At 33.9% G+C, this 20,286-nt stretch overlaps 1 protein-coding gene across 2 annotated transcripts in view; it reads right to left on the minus strand.

The window, feature by feature from the left end:
* Dach1 (dachshund family transcription factor 1) overlaps positions 1–20,286 on the minus strand; it is a 396,267-nt gene that overhangs the window by 27,447 nt on the left and 348,534 nt on the right. For both annotated transcript variants that reach the window (XM_006978011.4, XM_006978012.4), the window contains 3 exons: positions 16,582–16,729; positions 13,558–13,701; positions 13,027–13,095 (listed from right to left, as the gene is read on the minus strand). In XM_006978011.4, coding sequence (XP_006978073.1) covers positions 13,027–13,095; positions 13,558–13,701; positions 16,582–16,729 — 361 coding nt within the window. The remainder of the gene's footprint in view (positions 1–13,026; positions 13,096–13,557; positions 13,702–16,581; positions 16,730–20,286) is intronic.

Consider the following 20,286-nt stretch of genomic DNA (forward strand, 5'->3'; position numbering starts at 1 on the left):
AATTATTTTTCTTAGGCTATATTTTAAGAATTGACCTATACAGTGAAATCGCACACTGTTGTGGAAGTTTTAAGTGCCCTGAAAAATCTGGTATTCACTATTTCCATATGCCAACTTAAATAGTGCCTTCAAGAAAAGTCTTAGTGATCTGTGGAGCAAAGTGCTTTTATTGGCTAATTTCTTTTAAGAACTATCCTTACCAGGATATGTGCAATGTTTTCCAAGAATGGATATGATTGGAAATACTATTTCATTAAAATTGTGTCTAGTTGTAAAAACAGCCAACAGTGGCATCTACTAGCCACCATCCTAAATTCTCTGTGTGTGTTAATTAATGTCAGGAGAAGAGCAGGTCTGGAAGGTGGATATTCCAGTATTCTTTTGAGATTTAGAGACTGAAATCTGAAGAACTGAAGTTATCTGCTTACACACTCAGCATTACAACAAGAATGAACAGAAACACAGGAAAGTGAATCCAGGAGGTCAGGATCCAGAGTCCATATGTATGTACATACACAGACTGTGGACACATCACAACTGTGCTTACACTAAAAAAAATGATGTTTTTGACATTCTGATGGCATAGGAATATCAGTAGAGGAACAGAGTTTATCAGTTAAAGTGAAATCCCAAAGTCACAACATAAATGACCCATTGGTATCTTAGTTCACTACTGCTTTCCTGGCACTGAATTGCATTATGTTAATTTTAATCCTTTTGCATTCAGCTTAATAAACTATGTTGGTGTCAAATAAATTCTGTACTGGAATTTATTTTATCACTGATTTATTAATCTCCCTATAAAGTCCTGGATTTTTCTTTATTACAAACAAAACTAAACTTTGTTTTATTTCAGAAAGCACTTCTTAAGAAACTGTAATGACCACAGAAAATGCCTTTTCACTAAAGATGAGTTTCACAGAAGCTCCAAAGTCAACCTAATTGATTTTATAACGTTACTAAACTTTACAGGGAGAGAATTATAGATTTGCATTATGAATGTTAATCCTTTTAAATTTATGCCACCGTTATTATCTGGGCTACATTTAGGTACTCAGAACCACTTCGTAAATTATGATGAAATAAAAAAATGTCTGTCATATAGAAAGCAAAGGGGACTCAGATCTTCAGTTTAGTGTTGAGCTAAGTGATGTATATCCATGTGCCTCAGTTTCCCCAAATATTAAAGGAGCTTGCCATAGAGAAAAAGGAAAAAAAGAAAAAAGAAAAAGGAGAAAACACTCCACATCCCTTTAGCTCCATTAGGAACGAGCCTTTTTTTTTTTTTTAATAATATCCTGAAACACAGCTACATCATAAGAATGAATGCCATGGACAGATCGCTGTTCCTCTAGCCTTATGTCGTCTTTACTTCCATGCTCTTTCCCCACATTTTCTCAGTTCCCATGAATATATATGATTTGGCACTAGATAGATATTTCGGATTCCAACCCTTCCAAGGCACGTCTCTGGGTTTTCACTATGATCCCTCAGTTTCTGAGAGCAGGACCCCTGCTGCAAATCTTCAATAGACAGATTTAGAATAACGTTGAAACTGGTAGCTTTGGCCAGGAAATACTGTTGAGCTAGCACTCATTACAAATATAAAAGTGAATTTTAATGGACTTATTTCTTCGAACTAGCTAAAATGTTTTCAGCCATTAAGACCTTTTCCTGAACAATTGGACACACTACGTTTGCTTATCTAAACCTTCGTTGTCTGGTATCTCAGCCATTGCCATAGAAAGAAATAATCAGACTTGATAAATCTTAGCTCTTCAAACTAAGAGCAATTTTCATTTTCCAAATGCTTTGCCACCTTTTAGAAAGTGAGATTGAACTTTCTTTTTTTAAAGTGTAAGTGCTGTGGAAATGATACTGAATGCTAAATGATGTGTTTGTTTTTCAGCTGTTGTAAGTCTAAAGAGATTTTTTGAATACTTCAATTATAAAAACATTTAAAACATACAAACTTGTGCAATTTTTATTTTAATGAAGATGAGAAGTTCATTAAAGAAGATAAATATTTCATTAGATCTTAAATAAAACAAAGAGATTTTTTGGCTTCTCTCAGCACAAAATTCCTTTGAAAGATTAATTAATACATGCAAATTATGCAAATTAGACCCATGCAAATATTTTATGAAGACAATTAAGGGAACCATTAATTACTGCTTTTTTTGCTTCAGTGAGATTCATTCATTTAATTTTAATTTCACTTTAACTGTTTTGATGTATAATCTTGCAGCTAAGAACTTTATCTTTCCTAGCGGGTCACTTAAACTTATAAATTCCATCAAGTGAGCACACAGAAATCTGTGAAGGTATTCTTGAGACTATGTTTAGTATCAAGAGAAATTTTTGACACAATGCACTCCCACAAACAGGGAAACTGGAAGGGAATGTGAGCTCATTCTTGGCCAAGGTTCAACTGTTGGAAAAGCAATTAATTTGCTTTGGCTGTGCTAATATAGGGGAATTAGAAAGTGTGACACAAGACAAATAGAAATAATTAGTTCTCCAAAATGATGTTCTCATTAATATGGTTCGAACAGTAGAAATAAAAAAAACATTATTGTGGCATGTCTGCATTCTGTCCCTAACCATGGGAGGTGGAATAACGCACCATAAGCTTTTTATATTTATGGTCTAAATGATGATGTTTTAATTTTTTCCTGAGTGAGTGTTTGTATCAAAGGGTGTTATATGTCTCAAATGTCTAAATGACATATGGTATCCAAGTTGATAATGTATTTCCCATGACCATTTGTTTGTGAATCAATTTTCAAATTTTGTTTATATTTATTCCATATTTAAATGGACATTAAAGAATTTCTTGTCAATAACTAAAATATTTAAAGATCACTCAAATATAATAAACTGAAAACATATATTTATGTTATATTTAAAGAAATTATCCTGTTTTTTAAACTTCCCTAAGATGTTAAGACTACTGTAAAGGAGAAGGAAGGCTCTGAACTTAGTGATTCATAGTGCATGCTGTATATTCACTGATATATGTTATATGTATCTTTTACAATACCATCTTCAACAAGCAAAACATTGGTTATAATACTCATTGATTTCCTCCCTTGATAATAGAAGTTCAAATTTCTAAGCACAAACTTTTAAGCAAGTTTTTCATAAAAATGAAAATAATATTCTACCTAGATTAAGGAAATGAGTTACTGACGCTAATAAAAAAATTCTCAAATTGTTTCATATTCTAGTGTCAGCAATTAAAATTCTGTATTTATGATTGTAATCCCAAAGTCTTATTTAAATACTTTTCTCTGACACATTTCTCAGCCTGCAACTTGTCATCGATACTAAAATGCTGTGGATATTACAATGGGTGCACATATATTATGATTCAGTGTTGAAGTTTCTTAGTGTTAGCTAAAAGCAGATTGTAAATTTTCTTTCAAAGGTGACTTTATTTCACTCATCCTTAAATTCCTAAATGCCCCTCTTTATTCAATACTGTTGAAACAGATGCATGCTATGCTTTGTAAATTATGATCAATTGTAAATTTTATTGATATACTTTCCTTGGTCACTCTTCCACATCAGTAATTATGACACTAAATCAAAACAGATCCAGCATTGATCTTTAAGGTCTACTGTTAATATCACTCCCAAAACTTATTGCTTTATTTTATTTTAGATCTTCAAACAACATTAAAGCCCTGTCAGAAATGTATTTATAAACGAGCTATTTGCCTTCAATTATTTATAAATTATTTGTTCTGTACTAGGAATGATGCCTCAGTACTAATAGAAATTTACTTGTGCAGTGCCCACTTCCTTCTATAGACTTGCAAGTCATGTTAACTTTGAAATCCCAGATACATGTCATATATAACTTCTATATCTCTGAGTTTCACATCCAATACTTTACAGTATTTTGCAAGAAAAATAATGATATCAAACACATTACAAATTTGCTATATGACATCAAATACAAGAAAGAGTTTATGTAATAATAATGAATATGTTATATCAGTATTTTAGTGCTTTAATAGTTAATGTTTACTAAGATTAATTTTCTGCATAATTAATCTAAGGAAAAGAAGTTATTCCCAAGAAAAATCTATAAGAGAGTTTTGGCACTTGAAGTTTAAGGATATTCAAAAAATACTTTTTAATATTTATTTTTAAAGAATAACAATGTATATACTGGAACTACAAATAAATGTTAATCTAATATTTTATAAAATATTAAATACCGAGGCCAGCCTGGGCTACCAAGTGAGTTCCAGGAAAGGCGCAAAGCTACACAGAGAAACCCTGTCTCGAAAAACCAAAAAAAACAAACAAAAAAAAATATTAAATACATATGTGCCTTTGAAAATATTTAATGTTAATCCATATGATTTCTAGTCAAATTAATAGTAGCAATGATTCATAAGTATGGAACCATATATTGGTTATTAGTTACTGCCTACAATCAATACCACTTTTTGTCCAGCTGAATAAATACCATCTTAAAGTGATTGGCTGTGTTGAAATAATAGCAAATGCCAAAAATTACTGTAGAAGGACTGAAAGGACTAAGTTTGTTATTGTTTTGTTTAGTTCAACTAATACGATTTTAATACTTATGTTTTTAGATGAAAGAAAATAGTTGAGGTTATTTCCAGGCTGTTATTTCCAAGTGGCACAACAGGAGTCCTTATGCAATGTTGACTGCATAGAGCGAGGTATAAATCCTATGCTTTTATTATTGCTTGTTTGTTTTGATTTTACAATGTCTATTCTTGTTTTATTTTAATCAAATTGTTTCATATGGAAAATTGGTTTATACAACTAAATTATTTCCTTGTAAACTCTCCACAAGCAATTACCTATAGGACTAATTAAAAATTGTATACTAAATATGACCAATTTTCCAAAAAAGGAAATGAAAATTATATTTTAGAGCAATAACAGCTTTAGGATTTAAGCATTGATAACAGTATAGTAAATACATTATTCCATAATAATCAAATTTAATACTAACTACTAAAATATATCTATGTGAGTGTTAATGTGTAGTAGATGCTAGGTACTTTACATGGATCATTTTATTCAATATCATATTAATCCTTTGAGACTGAGGTTGATAAAAGATGAAAAATAGTAAAGCAGATATTGAAGTTTAGGAGCAATCATGGAAACCCTGGATGGCAGGTTTTGTAGAGATATGTCAGCAATCCTCACTCCCTCAGGAAACTCAGGGGTTTGTTTTCATGTACAGGAAAGGGGATTTTCAGAAGGCAAGTGTATGACAATCCAGTTTCACTCACTCTTTCATGAAAACTTTTTTTTTTTTTGGTTTTTTGAGACAGGATTTCTCTGTGTAGCTTTGTGCCTTCCCTGGAACTCACTCTGTAGCCCAGGCAGGCCTCGAACTCACAGAGATCCACCTGCCTCTGCCTCCCGAGTGCTGGGATTAAAGGCTTGGGCCACCACCGCCAGGCTTCAAGAAAACCTTTTAAGTTGTAAGTTTAAGCAAGCTTCAGTGAAGCACTGTTGAAGTTCAAGTCTGGCATTGCCTTTTAATAGTCTCTATCCAAACACACATTCCATAACAATCCGAAGGTTGGTGTGTTAGTTAGGGCTTCTGGTACTTCTGGTACTTCTGGTACCACCATCATCAGGAGCAACTGGAGAGGAAAGGGTTTATTTGGTTTTCACATACTGGGTCATAGTCTATTGAGAGAAGCCAAGGCAGGAACCTGAAGGTAGGAAAGAAGGCCAAAGCCATGAACCAATGAGGTTTACTGGCTACCTTTTTCAGGGATTGCTTACCCTGCTTTCTCATACAACTGAAGAGCAACTCACCAGTATTGGCTCCACCCACGGTGGGCTGGGTCTTCTCACATCAATTATTAATTAAGAAAATACTTGGCAGACTTGTCTACAGGCCAGTCACATGGAGGCATTTTCTCAGTTGAGAGTACCTTTTCAGAGATGGCTGTAGCTTGTGTCAATTTGACAAAATATTGACCAGGACAATATGCTAAGTAGAAATATTGAATATTAATGATGTTATATGTCCATTATAATTCTACTACATGTAAAGTTTTGGAGATGAAGATGAATATTTATGTCAGTAGAATTAATTTCTTAATTTTATTTGCTACTTTATTTATTTAGATTGAGATGTTCCCAGTGTGTGAAAATGACTATAAGCACATTATATGTATAATATCTAACAAAAGAGTAAACAACAAGAAAGAAAATAATTCTTTGCATTGTAAGTCATTCTCTAGTAGTAAATACTTTTGGATTTTATTAGTAACAAATTTAATTTCCTCACAATGTTATAGGTACTTGAAATGAGTGATGTGACTGTAAGTAGTTATCCTGAAACAGAAACATGTAAGTCCATGCTTCTATTTGTGGCAGGGAAAAACTTTGTGAGCTTATAAGTCTCAATTCTAGTACAAGCAATACAATGAACTGGTAGAACGATAATCAGGGAATTAATTACCCCTCTGATCTTTGCATTTACTTTTCCTTTTAATGAGGATGTTATAAGGCAGGAGAGATGGCACCATAAACATTCATTCTCAACCCTGTTGCCTAATCTTAATTGTTGACTTGATTAAACTGAAAAGTGCCTGGAAGATTGATAAAGTGCTCCTCGGGGTGTGTCTGTGAAACTGTTTCCAGCAAAGAGTAACTGAAGAGAAGATCCACCCTGAATGTAGTTCACACGAGTCCTATAGGTGGGTGGTGATCTGGATAGATTGAAAACAAGAGGGGAAAAAGAGAAAGCTTGCCCAATAGGAACTTTTTCTATGTGCTTCTCAGGTGTAATGCACATAGCATCTCTGTTCTGCATTTCCCTCACCATTGTAGTAGCCTGAAACCTCTGGAACTTTGAGCCAGAAGGAATATTTTCTACCTTAAATTTTCTAAAATATGTACATAACAACAGAAAATCTGACTAGCACACTGTTATTTCATTTAAAAACTAATGTATACTAGTTCTTACTAAATACATAATATCTTAAAGTCTAAATGAAAAAAACATTGTTTTACTAGGATATTTTCTACATGCTAGAACATTTAACACAGTATAAAACTTGATGAAACATGTAAGTTCAAGTTCAGCACAGGAGGCTGAGGCTGAAGGGCTGCAAGTTAGAATCAGCCTATGATACAATAAGAATCTGGATCATAGAACCCATCTACCCCCCCCCCCCACACACAAAGTTTACATACATATACACAAAGTACACACACACACACACACACACACACACACACACACACACACACCAGGCACACACAAACTTGCACATACACACACATCTGTCAGTGATAACATCCTAATTTGCACTTGTAAACTATCAGTCAAGTAGAAATCCTCTATTTTAAAGGAGAAAAGAGAACATCATTTAACAACTCCAATCTATAAGCACTCAGGAAGAAAATACAGCGATGTATCAAACAAATGGAAGGCATTACAGTTCTAACTTTGACAAATTCTTGCTGCAATCTTTAATAAGCTATCTACTCTCATTAAGCCTCAGTTTCCTACTTTGTACAACAAAGAGCTTCAGTCTATCATAAATTCCTTTCCCAATACCAAGGCAATAACATCAAGAAAGTGTGCTTGGCATAACATCAATGTTAAAATGTATTTGTTGAGTGGATGAATAATTTAAAAAGTCAGCATGCATCTTCAAATATCTAGAAAGCAGAAAAAAGATATTTATAAATTGAAAAAAAGATTATGAATGTGAAGGCAAGCCTTTTATGTGTTTTCAGTGGAATAGTATTTGGTTTTCTATGATCTGAGATCAGTCAAAAAGAGAATAGAAAGCCAAGTAGTTTTGATTATGGCTATTGGATGTAAATAAAAGAGATGTACTTTCAAGTGAAGTCAAGATTTTGTAAGCTTAACTTGCAGATAGAGTAAGATGTCAGAGGAACTACAGCTCATATTTACATTCCATGACAAGACATTACTTAAGAAATGGAAAGAAAAACTGTTATTAGGGAAGTAAAAGTTTTGATGTATTTTGGAAAATTTCTATATAATACACGTGAAGAAGTAATACAGGATTCACCACATTATAGTAGAATTTGTAGGTGGCATAATATTCAATATTTAATGATTTTAAAGTAAAGCAAATTTTAAAAGAAGGTTGAGGTTAACTTATATAAACAAAAAGTACTTTTCTTTGTAAGTGTGATTATAGGATAATAAAATATGAATTTCTTTTTTCCCTTTTTTATGATTTTTATTCATTTTATATACCAATCACAGATCCCCCTCTTCCCTCTTTCTGCCCCTCCAGCCTTCCCCCCCTTGACCCACCCCACTTTCCTTCCTACAAGTAGGGAGTCAGCAGAGCCTGTTCTATTCAGTAGAGGCAGGTCCAAGGCCCTCCCCTTGCCTTAAGACTAGGCAAGGTGTCCTATCATAGGTAGTGGGCTCCAAAAAGCCAGCTCATACACCAATTTAAATATAGTGTTGAATATAGGTAAATATCTCCATAGTCTAAATCAGAGGTCAAAATACAAAAATAAATACAGAAACAAAACTGCTCTCTCAGCCATTAAACGAAAGCATTAATTCTGTGAGAATTTATGAACTCTGACTCTCTTTATCAGAATCACGTCATCTTTTCCCCCTCCTCTCAGTTTCCCCAACTAAAGTCTGGGAGATCAGTCCTGAAGGATCTTTACATATACAAGCTCTAACACTCTTTATCAGTGCCCGATTTGTTTTCCCAAGAAATAAGCAGGGAGCCTGACTACATGCCCAATACTCCACAGACAGCAGGGCCACAATCAAGAACAGAACCAGAGAGAAAAGTCTCTGCCCCAGCTACAGCTGAAGGAAACTGAACAGTGCACAGCTGGCAGTGCACAGCTTGGTCCTGAGGAGGAACAGAAAGCTCCCTGCTCTAAGAGGAGGGGCTGGTTGTGAGTAGCCAGTAGGTACTCCAGGGGCAGGAGAGAGGAGGAGAGAGAGAAGTCCTCTTGGACATCGTAGCTTTTACAGCGAGACTTTGAGGATGGGTAAATCGGCAGCAAAGGGTATAGCGTGCCCATTGTGGTTAGGAGGAAACAAAACGAGTATGGCTTTCAGGAAAAGAATAATAACACTTTCACTATGTTAGGGATATAGAAAGATAACAGATATGATTGAGCAGAGAATGAAGGTAAGCTGGAGAGGAATGTTGGTATCAATTCTTCCTCAATGTGTATTAAGGAAGAAAGATTATTAGATCACATGGAAGTACAACAGGAAGGCAGCCTTGTGCACTGAACTTTGAGTTCCTTGTGAGGCAACAAAATAAAAAAAATCTTGTGTTATAATCTGGTACAGCTAAAACATGTCTAAATGAATTGGGGAAATGCTGTGAGCTTTCAAAAAATAATATGAAATCACTAAAGATGTTGTTGGCTACAGAGAGATGATAACATAGGCACAAGATTGAAATGAATAAAGCTATCTAGTTATGGGTTTGTTCATTCATACTGTATATGTATTTGAATGTGAAAGTACAGTGAGGTTTGGGATCTTATTTGTTGATTGACCAATAAAAACTACTTACGGAAGGCTTGTATTCTATTCTATATTCAAAAGATCTTATAAAAAGAGTAAAGTTGAGTTTTTCAAACTCCAACAGAAATTACAATGTAGACTCCTATTACAATGCACAGCATATAAAGACTAACTGAAATGCAATTTAGAAACTGAAACAAGTTGCCTGTATAGATTTGGATATTCACTCTGCATTTAGAATCTCAACCAAACTCATGAATTTTGAGTTAGTTATTTGCCATATCAGCAACACAGAATTTTTCCCTGTGCACCATAAACTGATTTATCCCACTAGTAGAGAAAAGTTAAATGATTAAGGAGTTTTATTCCTTGGGAATATTTCCTAAACCATGGTGTGTTCTTCTTTCCCATCTTTTTGCTTTGATGGAAATGGTGATATAAAATGTCTGTGAGTTACTGTCTAGTCAGCTGAGGTGACTTCTATGATGGCAACTAACTGGCATATGAGCAGTATTTAAGTACCCGACTTCTAAGTGAGTAACTCCAATGCCAAGTACGGTGTTATTTATAGCTAAAGTGTTAAAAATACATGATGCCACATAAAAGTTGTGGGCTGTTTTCTGCTTATCAATTAATATGGGCCTATTTCAGAATAGAGAGTGATTTCTGTTATGATTGGGTTGGGAAAAAGAAAGCAGCTGAGCCTATCACTGCAGCTGGGCTTGAGGACTCTGGTTGGGACCGTGAATCAAGGATGGTTAATGTGCTTTTTTTTCTGTATTTTTCATTTTTGACCTGTGAAGAAGCTCCCCGAATGCATGACAAAGACTGGTTCACAAAGAAGGAATGAGTTCGGACTCCCTCGTACCCCCCTTTCCTGTTTTGCATTTAGACAGATTTTATTACCACTCATCATTCTTTGATTTCCCAGTTCATGGTTAACTCTGTTCTGTTCATTCCAAATGTACTACATTAGTCTTACATTAAAAACAAATCATTCAAAAGGCAAAAGAAAGAAAGCAATAAAGAAAGAAAGAAGAAAAGAAAGGACAGAAGAAAGAGAGAGGAAGGAAGGAAGGAAGGAAGGAAGGAAGGAAGGAAGGAAGGAAGGAAGGAAGGAAGGAAGGAAGGAAGGAAGGAAGGAAGGAAATAAAAAGAAAAAGGCTTTACTTAATGGAGTTAGATGGGAAAATTTTTTGTTACATTATTTAAAAGATCAGAAATAGGAAAACTATTTCAGAAATGTGTACTTAAGAAAAAACAGGGATAGGTGTGATGGCACATGTCTTTAATGCCAACATTTAGGAGGCCTAGGAAGTCACATCTCTATGAGTTCCATGCCAGCCTGGTCAAGAAGGAGGAAGAGGAGAAAGAGGAGGAAGAAGAAAAGAAAAAAGAAAAAAAGAAACCAATAAGTATATAGCAATTCATCTCAATTTCTTAAAATAATATTTTGGAAAAATCATTAATCAAAATTATGAATAGTGCTAAGAAATGAAAACTGCATTTTTTAAAACAACAATTGGAAGGAAAACAAATGGTTGATTTTTCCGTTTAAAAATAATCTTATAATCATTTAAAATTTGGTTTTAAATTATTTTGCAAGCATTTTGTTTCTCAAATCCTGAAATAATTTGGTTAGGTTTACTATGTTATTCAGCTGGTATAATTCTTGGTAACAGAAAAATGACAATAAAGTTTTATTTTCAGAATAGGAAAATCACAGCAATATAAATTTGGCATTTTCAATATTCTGCCTCAAACAGCAAGACTTTAATTATATAACGTACCAGTTTGATTGTATGTGAACTTTGAATTTAAAATAAAAATAATAATAGTTTCATTAGTTACCCAATGCTGTTTCCAGTGCACCAAGGCAGATATATTCCATGAGATATATTTGCATAATTGGTGTGATTTAAGGTTTTTGAGACAAAATTTCACTATTTATCCCAGGCTGGCCTCTAACATGAAATCCTCCTGCCTCACTCTCCAAAGTACTAGGGTTGCAGGCATGTGTCAACTCAGCTAATTGAAAAAAATTCAAAAAATTGAGCCTTTGCTTAATCAGTTCTCAATACTAACAATGAAATTACATGCAAAGATTGACATTCTTTATCATTTTTGCTTATGTTCAGTTTGCATCAGGTTAAAATTTATAGACATATATATGAATATATTTATACACACACACATATACATATACACACATGTCTCGACTGTCTTGAGCTTTCTTGAGTATTTTAACATGATCTGAATTAGTGTATGCATAATCTCCTGTGTAAAAAGCACAGGGCTGCTATTTTACTCTTCCTTATAATGAGGATTGGCTTTTTGGAAGTGTAACTTCTTTTACTATATATGTTCTTTTCATATGATCCAAAAAGGCCCAGACATAACTATTAAAATATATCATTCTTTTAAAAGTGAGAGACTTTTGCATCTAAAATTACATGAATTTCATTAATCTTCTACATTTATTATTAACCTGCTATATAATTAAAAATAAAATGCTTCCTAATAGCATGAATAAGTCTTACTATTTAAAACTATTATGGCTTCAGGAAAAATAAATATTGGTTAAAAACAAAAACCCCAGGAATATTCATATTTTGAAATATATTTATTGCATTATACAATACAAAACAAGAATATTTCTTTTACACTAAGCCAAGGCACTTTTCGAGTTGACTGAGTAAGTAAAACAATTATGATCAAATGACGCCCTAAAAATTATTGGGCTTAAAATGTAAAATAAAAGCAGTTTGGAAGACTATGGCCATTAATCATTTTAGTATTCTTCTGGAAGAATAATTTTCACTTGGAGTAGAAAGGGATGCTTTTTTCCCATTGTGTATTCATGCTGTTAGTGAATTTGTTGTATAGAGTAGGTGATTGAAAGTAAGTGTTGCTTTCTGATTTTGTTCTTGCTTCACATATACCTATTTAGCTTTTCTGAATATTTAATACAAGCTCCTTAGTATACTATATATGATCTTGCTCACCGGATTTTAAAAAGAATATTATAGTACACATAATGTGGAAATCCACATAGGACCTAAACAATCTTTCTTACTCAACATTCTGATATTCTATTTTGCATGTATCCTGCAGTAATTGCCACAAAAATGAGTAGACATATTTAAATTTAAAAACTATTTGTGTGATCTATGACTTTATGTAGAATGGAAATTATAAACCCTGCCAGAATTAGATTGTGCTTCAAACATTCAATAAAACACATTTACTGTGTCCAAGATTAAATCATACATTGTTTAAAATTAATTATTCCTTTTAATTGCATTATATAAACAGAAATGACCTGTTAATTTAAAGAAAATCTATCAGCACAAAATGAATTCACTCATATAAACAAGCAAGATGAACTTGACCTTGTTTGAACTTGTTTTGATGTGGCCCAGATGGTAGGCTACATGCTTGAATAGCAGCCTAAAGCTGAGGAAAAACTCATATAGCAAGATCTAGATTTATAGCCTTCTGCGGGTTCCTACCTTGTATTGTCCTTTCGGCATCTGGTCTCCCGCCACTGCGGTCAGCTTCTATCTCTGGGGTCAGGGAGTCTGAAAGCACAGAGACGTAAGAATGACATACATTTCATTTGATTCCCGCTGTCAGGGAAAAACAAGAGCTACCTGTTAGTTTGATGCAGGATTAAAAGCATGTAAATCTTTATCATCTTTTGAAGGTTTGGCAAAACCGTAACCATCAGAATATCCAGAAGGTGTGATTAGATAAGTAAAGTAATATGGTTCATAAAACAGGTTGAAGTAGGAGCTCTTAGATGAAGCTTTTATCGTTTTGTTGTAGAAATGGATTTTGGTAAGCAGAAAAGCAATGCCCAGGTCCCAGATACTGAGATTAAAAATAATAATATAATAAAGCATTTGCTGAATGACTCATGAGACTAGACTTATAAAACCCCACAAGCACATGTCCACATTGTCCGTTTGCTGCTACAAATCAGAGTTGCTTATGCAAAAACAAAAACAACAAGAACAACAAAAACCCATGCGTGTTCTTACCATTTAAGACCCTGAGACCATCTGCAGAAGCTGCCTGTTTCAGCGTCTGCTCTGCTTGCTCACGGCGTTTTGTCTCAAATTCCAGTGCTTCCTGCAGTTTTCTCTTCGCTTTCTTTTCCTTCTTTAGCCTCTTTTGGACAATGGCTAGAAAAGAGATCTGCAGATTACTTTTCAGACTGTATATAATGATGCTGATTTACAGTCGATAATAATCCTTATTATACTGATTCCTCCTTAATGGACAGAGTCTGGACACAAGTAGGAAGCAGTCACATTCTAACTTCATCTAAAATAATTTCCAAGAAAATGTCCATAAAAGTCAATTCTTTATTTTAGCCTAAAATGATGACAAGAATGACTTTATTGCCCTGTGGAGAGAGATTCAGTGGGGTGCTGACTGTAGTAAATATTTGTGTTCACTGATAAAGGAAGCTTGATTAAATGAAATGTATGTGTGGCTTAGTCTCTGCCCTTGGATTGGATCATTGCAGAGCACACTGAATAGTGGATGCTTTTGTTTGTAACTCTCCTGGACTCAGGAGGCAGTACTTCCACAAATGCTGTGAAAAAAAATAAACAAAATGAAAAAGCACACCAACTATATTTTTAATAATAACTCCTTCAGATTTTAGAAAATATAGACTTGTATATGAGGAACAACATACTTCTGTTATTAATATACAGAAGCAGTAATTTCTTTTGATGATGATATTTTTTTTCTGAAAATGATTCTTTCCTAACAAATGTGTAACACTATAACATATTTCAAGAAAACATGTTGCAGTTTCATTTTGCTATAATTTCAGTGAAATATAAAACCTCACTTGATGTTATAATGTGCTATTGATAACAATATGCTTTGTATAAAAAATAGACAATGACACAGAACTTGGTTGTGCTATATTTTCACTATTGGAATATTAGATGATTCCAATAGTGGTGCCCAACGTTAATCAACTAATAATAACAATATACACAATAAAAATGTACAATCATAGAGTTAAACCATTTTTACTGTCTCCCCATGAACAAGATGGAGAGCAATCAGCACTGGGGTGGCAATATAAGTTCTTTAAAATTATCTTTCTGCATAATTAATAAGTGCTTTGGATAATTAATGAGCACATGTTTGACAACACCACTCTTCCAAAATTCATTTTTAGATATAAAAAGTAACCATTCTATGTTTCTTGCTACCCCTAAAAGAATAATGGCTTTACTAAATATCATATTTAATCAGAATATAAACAGTTAAAATATTCTAGTAAATATTTATACTTTCAGTTTCTAATCTCCACATGTCCCATTTGTATCATTACTAACTCTACTTAGATGACAGTCCACTAACCTGTTGAGTTTTCTGTTTTTGTATCATATATCTCAAATCATTTTACTCCCAATGGATATTAATTATGTTCTTATATGAGAAATAATTGACACTGATTTCAAATTAATGCTAGTTTTCTTTATTTAAGAGTGAAATGTTTGTTCTATTGTTATTTTATATTTTTCTTTACAAATAGTATTATTTGATATTTATCCATGAAAAGATATGGTAGTTTTGAAATATGTTTATAAATTGAATACGACCATACTACTAATATGTGGATACACAGCACCCAGCCATTGAGCACTCCATTTCCTCCTATAGGATTGCAGAAAATGGGATTGAATTGGTTGTCTTCAGGATAATTCACTTCTTCAGCAGGTGCATTCGTAGTTGGTAAGTGTGGATAGTTATTACTTTCAGTTTACTGTTGGAAGTTATTTAAATGGGAGGTTCAAAGTGTGATCTGCAGATGTTTTGCTCTCTAGTGGTCAAAGGAATAAAAGTGAAGGGAAACCTTGTTGTTAGACTCACTAGTGTCCAAAGTTTCTTTTCTAGAAATCCTAAGGCCTATCGTTTAATCTTATACAAGTTTTCTTCAGGCTAGAATAAAATAGAAACATGGCTATCTCATAAAAGGAGTTTCCCCAGATTCAGCTCTTTTCCCAGACTTCCTTATTCACTTCAAACATGTCTGCCATCAATGTTTGTCATGCTTGAATTATTTTAGTTTTAAATCTGTGCAAATTCATATCTAAAACCGTGTTATATGCTGTGTGACAGTGTCTCAAATAAAGTTTAATCCAGAAACTCACTAGGTAATGATTTGTATTATTTAACAAACAACCTGGGAAATCCTAAAACAGAAGCAACAACCTTTAAATGACCACATCAAACATAAAAGGAAGGCAGTTGAAGAATTTATATGGGATACTCATAAAATTAAAGAAATGGAATCCCCCCTTGTTTACAGTTATTGTGGAATCATGTAGCTGAAGCAAAGGAGCGATTGGTTGTAGTCTTCAAATTCATGCATAAAATAAATATACAAATATGAGTGACCTTCAAAATTATCTATCGATGACCACTATAATATTTTAAAAGAAGCAATTTGCAGATCAATAATACCATTATTTTTATCGAATAAGAATTCATTTTGGTAAGTACTTTATGGAATTGACCTTGTTGAATGAACATGAAGCATTCAGAAGGAAAATTATACAAACACTTAACTCCGGTTATTTGCTCAGATATTCATCAAGCTTCCATTTCAGTTGATAAATATCTTACCAGACCTGCTTTGCTTCAATAATCAGTCTTTTCTATTCTGGCTTTATAACTTTAACTTCTGAGGTTTTCAGAGGGTAATTGTGAGTGAACACAACATTCTTCATTGTGTCTATCATCTTATCAGAGCTCATTCTCATCTTAAAAAATATGAATTCATTAAACTCTATAAGCAATGAAAATTATATGATCAATGATATAATAGATATATCTAATCCCCGAGGTAGAAAACAGAAGAGAATGTGCAACTTAAAACATTCAGAAATACAATAAGCTCATGATTCAAGTACTGTTCTAAGTTCAGTTATAGGCAAGGTAGCAAAAATTAAAGCAAATCACCAACACAGAACAATGTTATTTTGCTGAATATTTCAAATGAACATTAGACTTCTGTGGAGTTTCACAGATACCTCTATTCTTTTGTTCCATGGCCAGCTGCTTCTCCAGTGTCTCTCGTAGCTCTCTTTCCCTTAAAAAATCCATCTTCAGCTCTGTTTTTTCCAGTTGGACCTGTTTTTCTTGAGCTCTGGCATTATCTATGGCAACTTTCAAAAGGCCCTGTACAAAGAAGGTATTCAGAATGATCATACTTTGGTACAAAACACATTTTGTTCATTACTTAGATGTATTTTCAATGAGAATAGCCCACTTATGAAATTCTTTAATTTCTGTGAATTCATCCAGGACTCACAAATGCTACAACTAAAGCACAAAATTTCTACATCTGATTAAACTATTTTAGGAAGACAAATATTTATGGCATGTATGTTTCATTGCTTCTAATTAGATCATCTAGATAAAAATTTCAATGAGTCACACAAAAGCATTGAAATACAAATGGACAAAAGAAATGGGCAGCAGTTCTACAAAGAATGATCCAAAATGACCTATGTGATCCTGATTATCTGTCAATGTCTTCAAGCTCATCCATCCATTCCCTTGAAAGTTTACACTCTCTAGAGCTGCTTCTGTGTGTTCCTCAGTTAACTATCTATGTCTGCTGGAGGAAATTTGCTCTTTCCATCTATATCTTTGAACAGATCAAAGCCTCGTTTTACTTCACATTGGCCCAAAGCCACCATTCAGCAAAGGATTTCTCTGATCATCCAACCAGAAATATCTCTTCAAGAAGATACTATTAGCCTTTCTTAACTATTGTCATTCCAACCATTGTTAAGTAATATTATTAGATATCAATGCATTCACTGGATTATGTCATCCTTCTTCCACTGTGATGTAAGTTTTTTGACAAAGGCAGGAATATTTGTTATTATTTAGCACTGTGTCTCAAAGTACCCAAACCATGACCGTAATTTTAAAATATTGACAAATTAAAATTATCACTCTGATATATTTTTGAGATACATAACATATTTAAAGTATCTAGAACAACATATTAGCAGACAATTATTTTTATGATGTCCTTCAAAATACTGTAATAATCTGAGAATGACATTTAAGAAACCATTTCATAGGCTAGTAAGTCAAAGAGGCTTAAGTGAAAACAAAACTTACTTATTCTTACAACTATCACCATGAATTTAGCAACACAAAATGCTATATTTGAAGTGTAAAATACTTTGTCATAGTCTGTGAATGTGCCAGTCTGAAAATTGCCGTTGAAGTTATACAGGAAGTGGAATTCAATGCCATGCCTAGAGGTTCTCAAGATGCTACTACTCTTTTAAAGAGTCAGTGTGAGGCCTTGTTTGGAGGTTCTAGCAGGGGAGTGCAGCTTTTCATATACCCTTGACCGAAGACCGGTCCTCCTCTATTTGGGGAAGGTCATCCTCTTCGACCCACTGGAGCGCACAGCTTCAGGAGCGATGCACATGGAGCAGTGAGGGAGGAAGGGGACACCTGCCTAGCCAGCCAGATCAGCCGAATCAACCCCGGCGATCAATAGGGTGACAGATGTTGCAGCCAGATCGTCCTCACATCCTTGCACAGCCTTGGTGCAGTGGGAAGGGGCTTGGACCTGCCTAGGCTCAGTGTGCCAGGCTCTGCTGACTACCCATGGGAGACCTCGATTTGGGGCATGTGGGGATGTGGGATGGCTTGGGAAAGAGGGCTGGGGAGTGGAAGGAAGTGGGGGGGGGTGTCTGTGGATAGCATGAGGAGTGAGTAGAAAATTTCTTAATAAAGAAAAAATAAAATAAAACAATAGACTTCTTGTACATGTAAAAAAAATAGTCAGTGTGAATACTTCGATTCAGAAATTTCAACTCCAGCTTGACTTGAAGTCCAACAGAGAGTTAGTCTGTCTCTAACAGAACAGTGTAATTTTTAACACTGTCATAAGCCATTTTAATTATCCATCTATCATCTATCTATCTATCTATCTATCTATCTATCTATCTATCTATCTATCTATCTATCTATCTATTACTCTCTGTGTGCTATATCTGACCCAGAATTTCCTGGCATAATTCTTGTGATAAAAAACAAGTAAGAGAATGATTTCTTGTGGCGTCCCCACTCTTTTGTTGTTTAGTAATAAAACACAGCTTCTAAGGAAACTGCCATCTTAACCGAATTCCGTAACATTCCTGTGTGTTTCTTCTGCATCAGGAACAAACAATTAGTAACAAATGAAAGAGATCATTACATCAAGTGCCCTTTCAGATCACCCCAATTAAAACTTTAGTTTAGCTGTATTTTAATTCTAAGATACCAAATTCTAATTTTCTGCTCTGATTGCTCCTGTTGACTTATCTTTGAAAGATGTACTCTCTGTGCAATGCCTAGAGATTATTTAGCAAGATGCCAATGTTGGCACCACTTAATGTGTTGATTGGTTGTATTATCAGTAGCTGTTTAAAAATAAATTACTATTAAACTATTATTGTCCTTGGGTGACAAAACATAATATTTTTGTGTTCTTAAATATGAAACAATCATTATGAGAAAACATGTTGAATAATGTTAAGATCTGACTCTAAACTGTGTCATTTTATTATCAATATCAGTTTGCAAATGAGGAAGTCGCAGGAAGAATTTACATTTACTCTCTCCTTTTGTTACAGTTATTAGTAATGTAGCTAATGGTTTTATATTACCTATTCCTGCTGATTATGTCTGAGAAATATTTGGCTTTAGAATCCTATGCATCTAGAGACCATGTATAAGTTATATAAAATTAAACTTAAAATGTAGACTTTAATTCAATGCACTGATCAGTAAGAGTCCAGTGTGAACAAAAGTCTGAACTAGAGTCAAACTGATACATATACAAAAGTAAGTTACTGTGCATGACATGTTTGTGCAATAATTAATAAAATAATTACAGGATGCCCACTCAAATTTAGTGTGGCAAGAGGCTGGGAAAAAAGCAACAGCAGCAACAGTCCACAGCTTCTACAAGTCATCATGACACCTTTTAACTATCAGTCATAATACTTGCATATTTGTGTAACTTCTGTTTTTTTTTTTTTTTCAGGGATGTGATATGCAAAATGATCACGGAAACTCTGTGGTTATCACTTGGAAAAAGCCATATTTGCGCAGTGTCATGACAACATTTTGTCTTCCAGTTAAGAAATAAAGGTTTCAATTATGATTTTTTTCCTCCAAGGAATTTTCAGTTCTCATAACACTGAGGTTGGTAATGGGTCTAAAGAAATGCAGTTGAAGTTTATTCTGAACACAGCAATGTTAAAAGACAATGGTTGATTGTGCACATGCACAGATTCGTTTTTAATGAAGCATCATGTTGGTAATCACACACAAAGTCTTATCAGCTAAAATTTATTTTTTTCCAGGGGATAAACCTCTCAGAAAATTGCAGAAACAGGTGGCTCTGCATGAGTCTACCAGTCTATCATTGTTATAGAACATTAAAACTTAAAAGAAAGGTCCAGAAGTTTCAGATGTCCGAGACTTACCCAAGACCTTAATTTAGGTCAAACTTCAGCTACTTAATTAAAAAAAAATTCTTTTAGTATTTCCTTCTTTGTAGAATAAGAAAAACTTGTCTTCCTTGAAACCCAGACTTTTATAGACAGAAAGAAAAAAATGTCAGCATCAAGTGATGAGCTATGACAGAGATGTAATCAGAAGTTTCTGTGTTCTGCAGCCGCTTGCAAATAATCACTCAAAGGCCAGTAGTAAATATA

The sequence above is a fragment of the Peromyscus maniculatus genome, chromosome 9 (genome assembly GCF_049852395.1).
Source record: "Peromyscus maniculatus bairdii isolate BWxNUB_F1_BW_parent chromosome 9, HU_Pman_BW_mat_3.1, whole genome shotgun sequence".
NCBI classification, from domain to species: domain Eukaryota; kingdom Metazoa; phylum Chordata; class Mammalia; order Rodentia; family Cricetidae; genus Peromyscus; species Peromyscus maniculatus.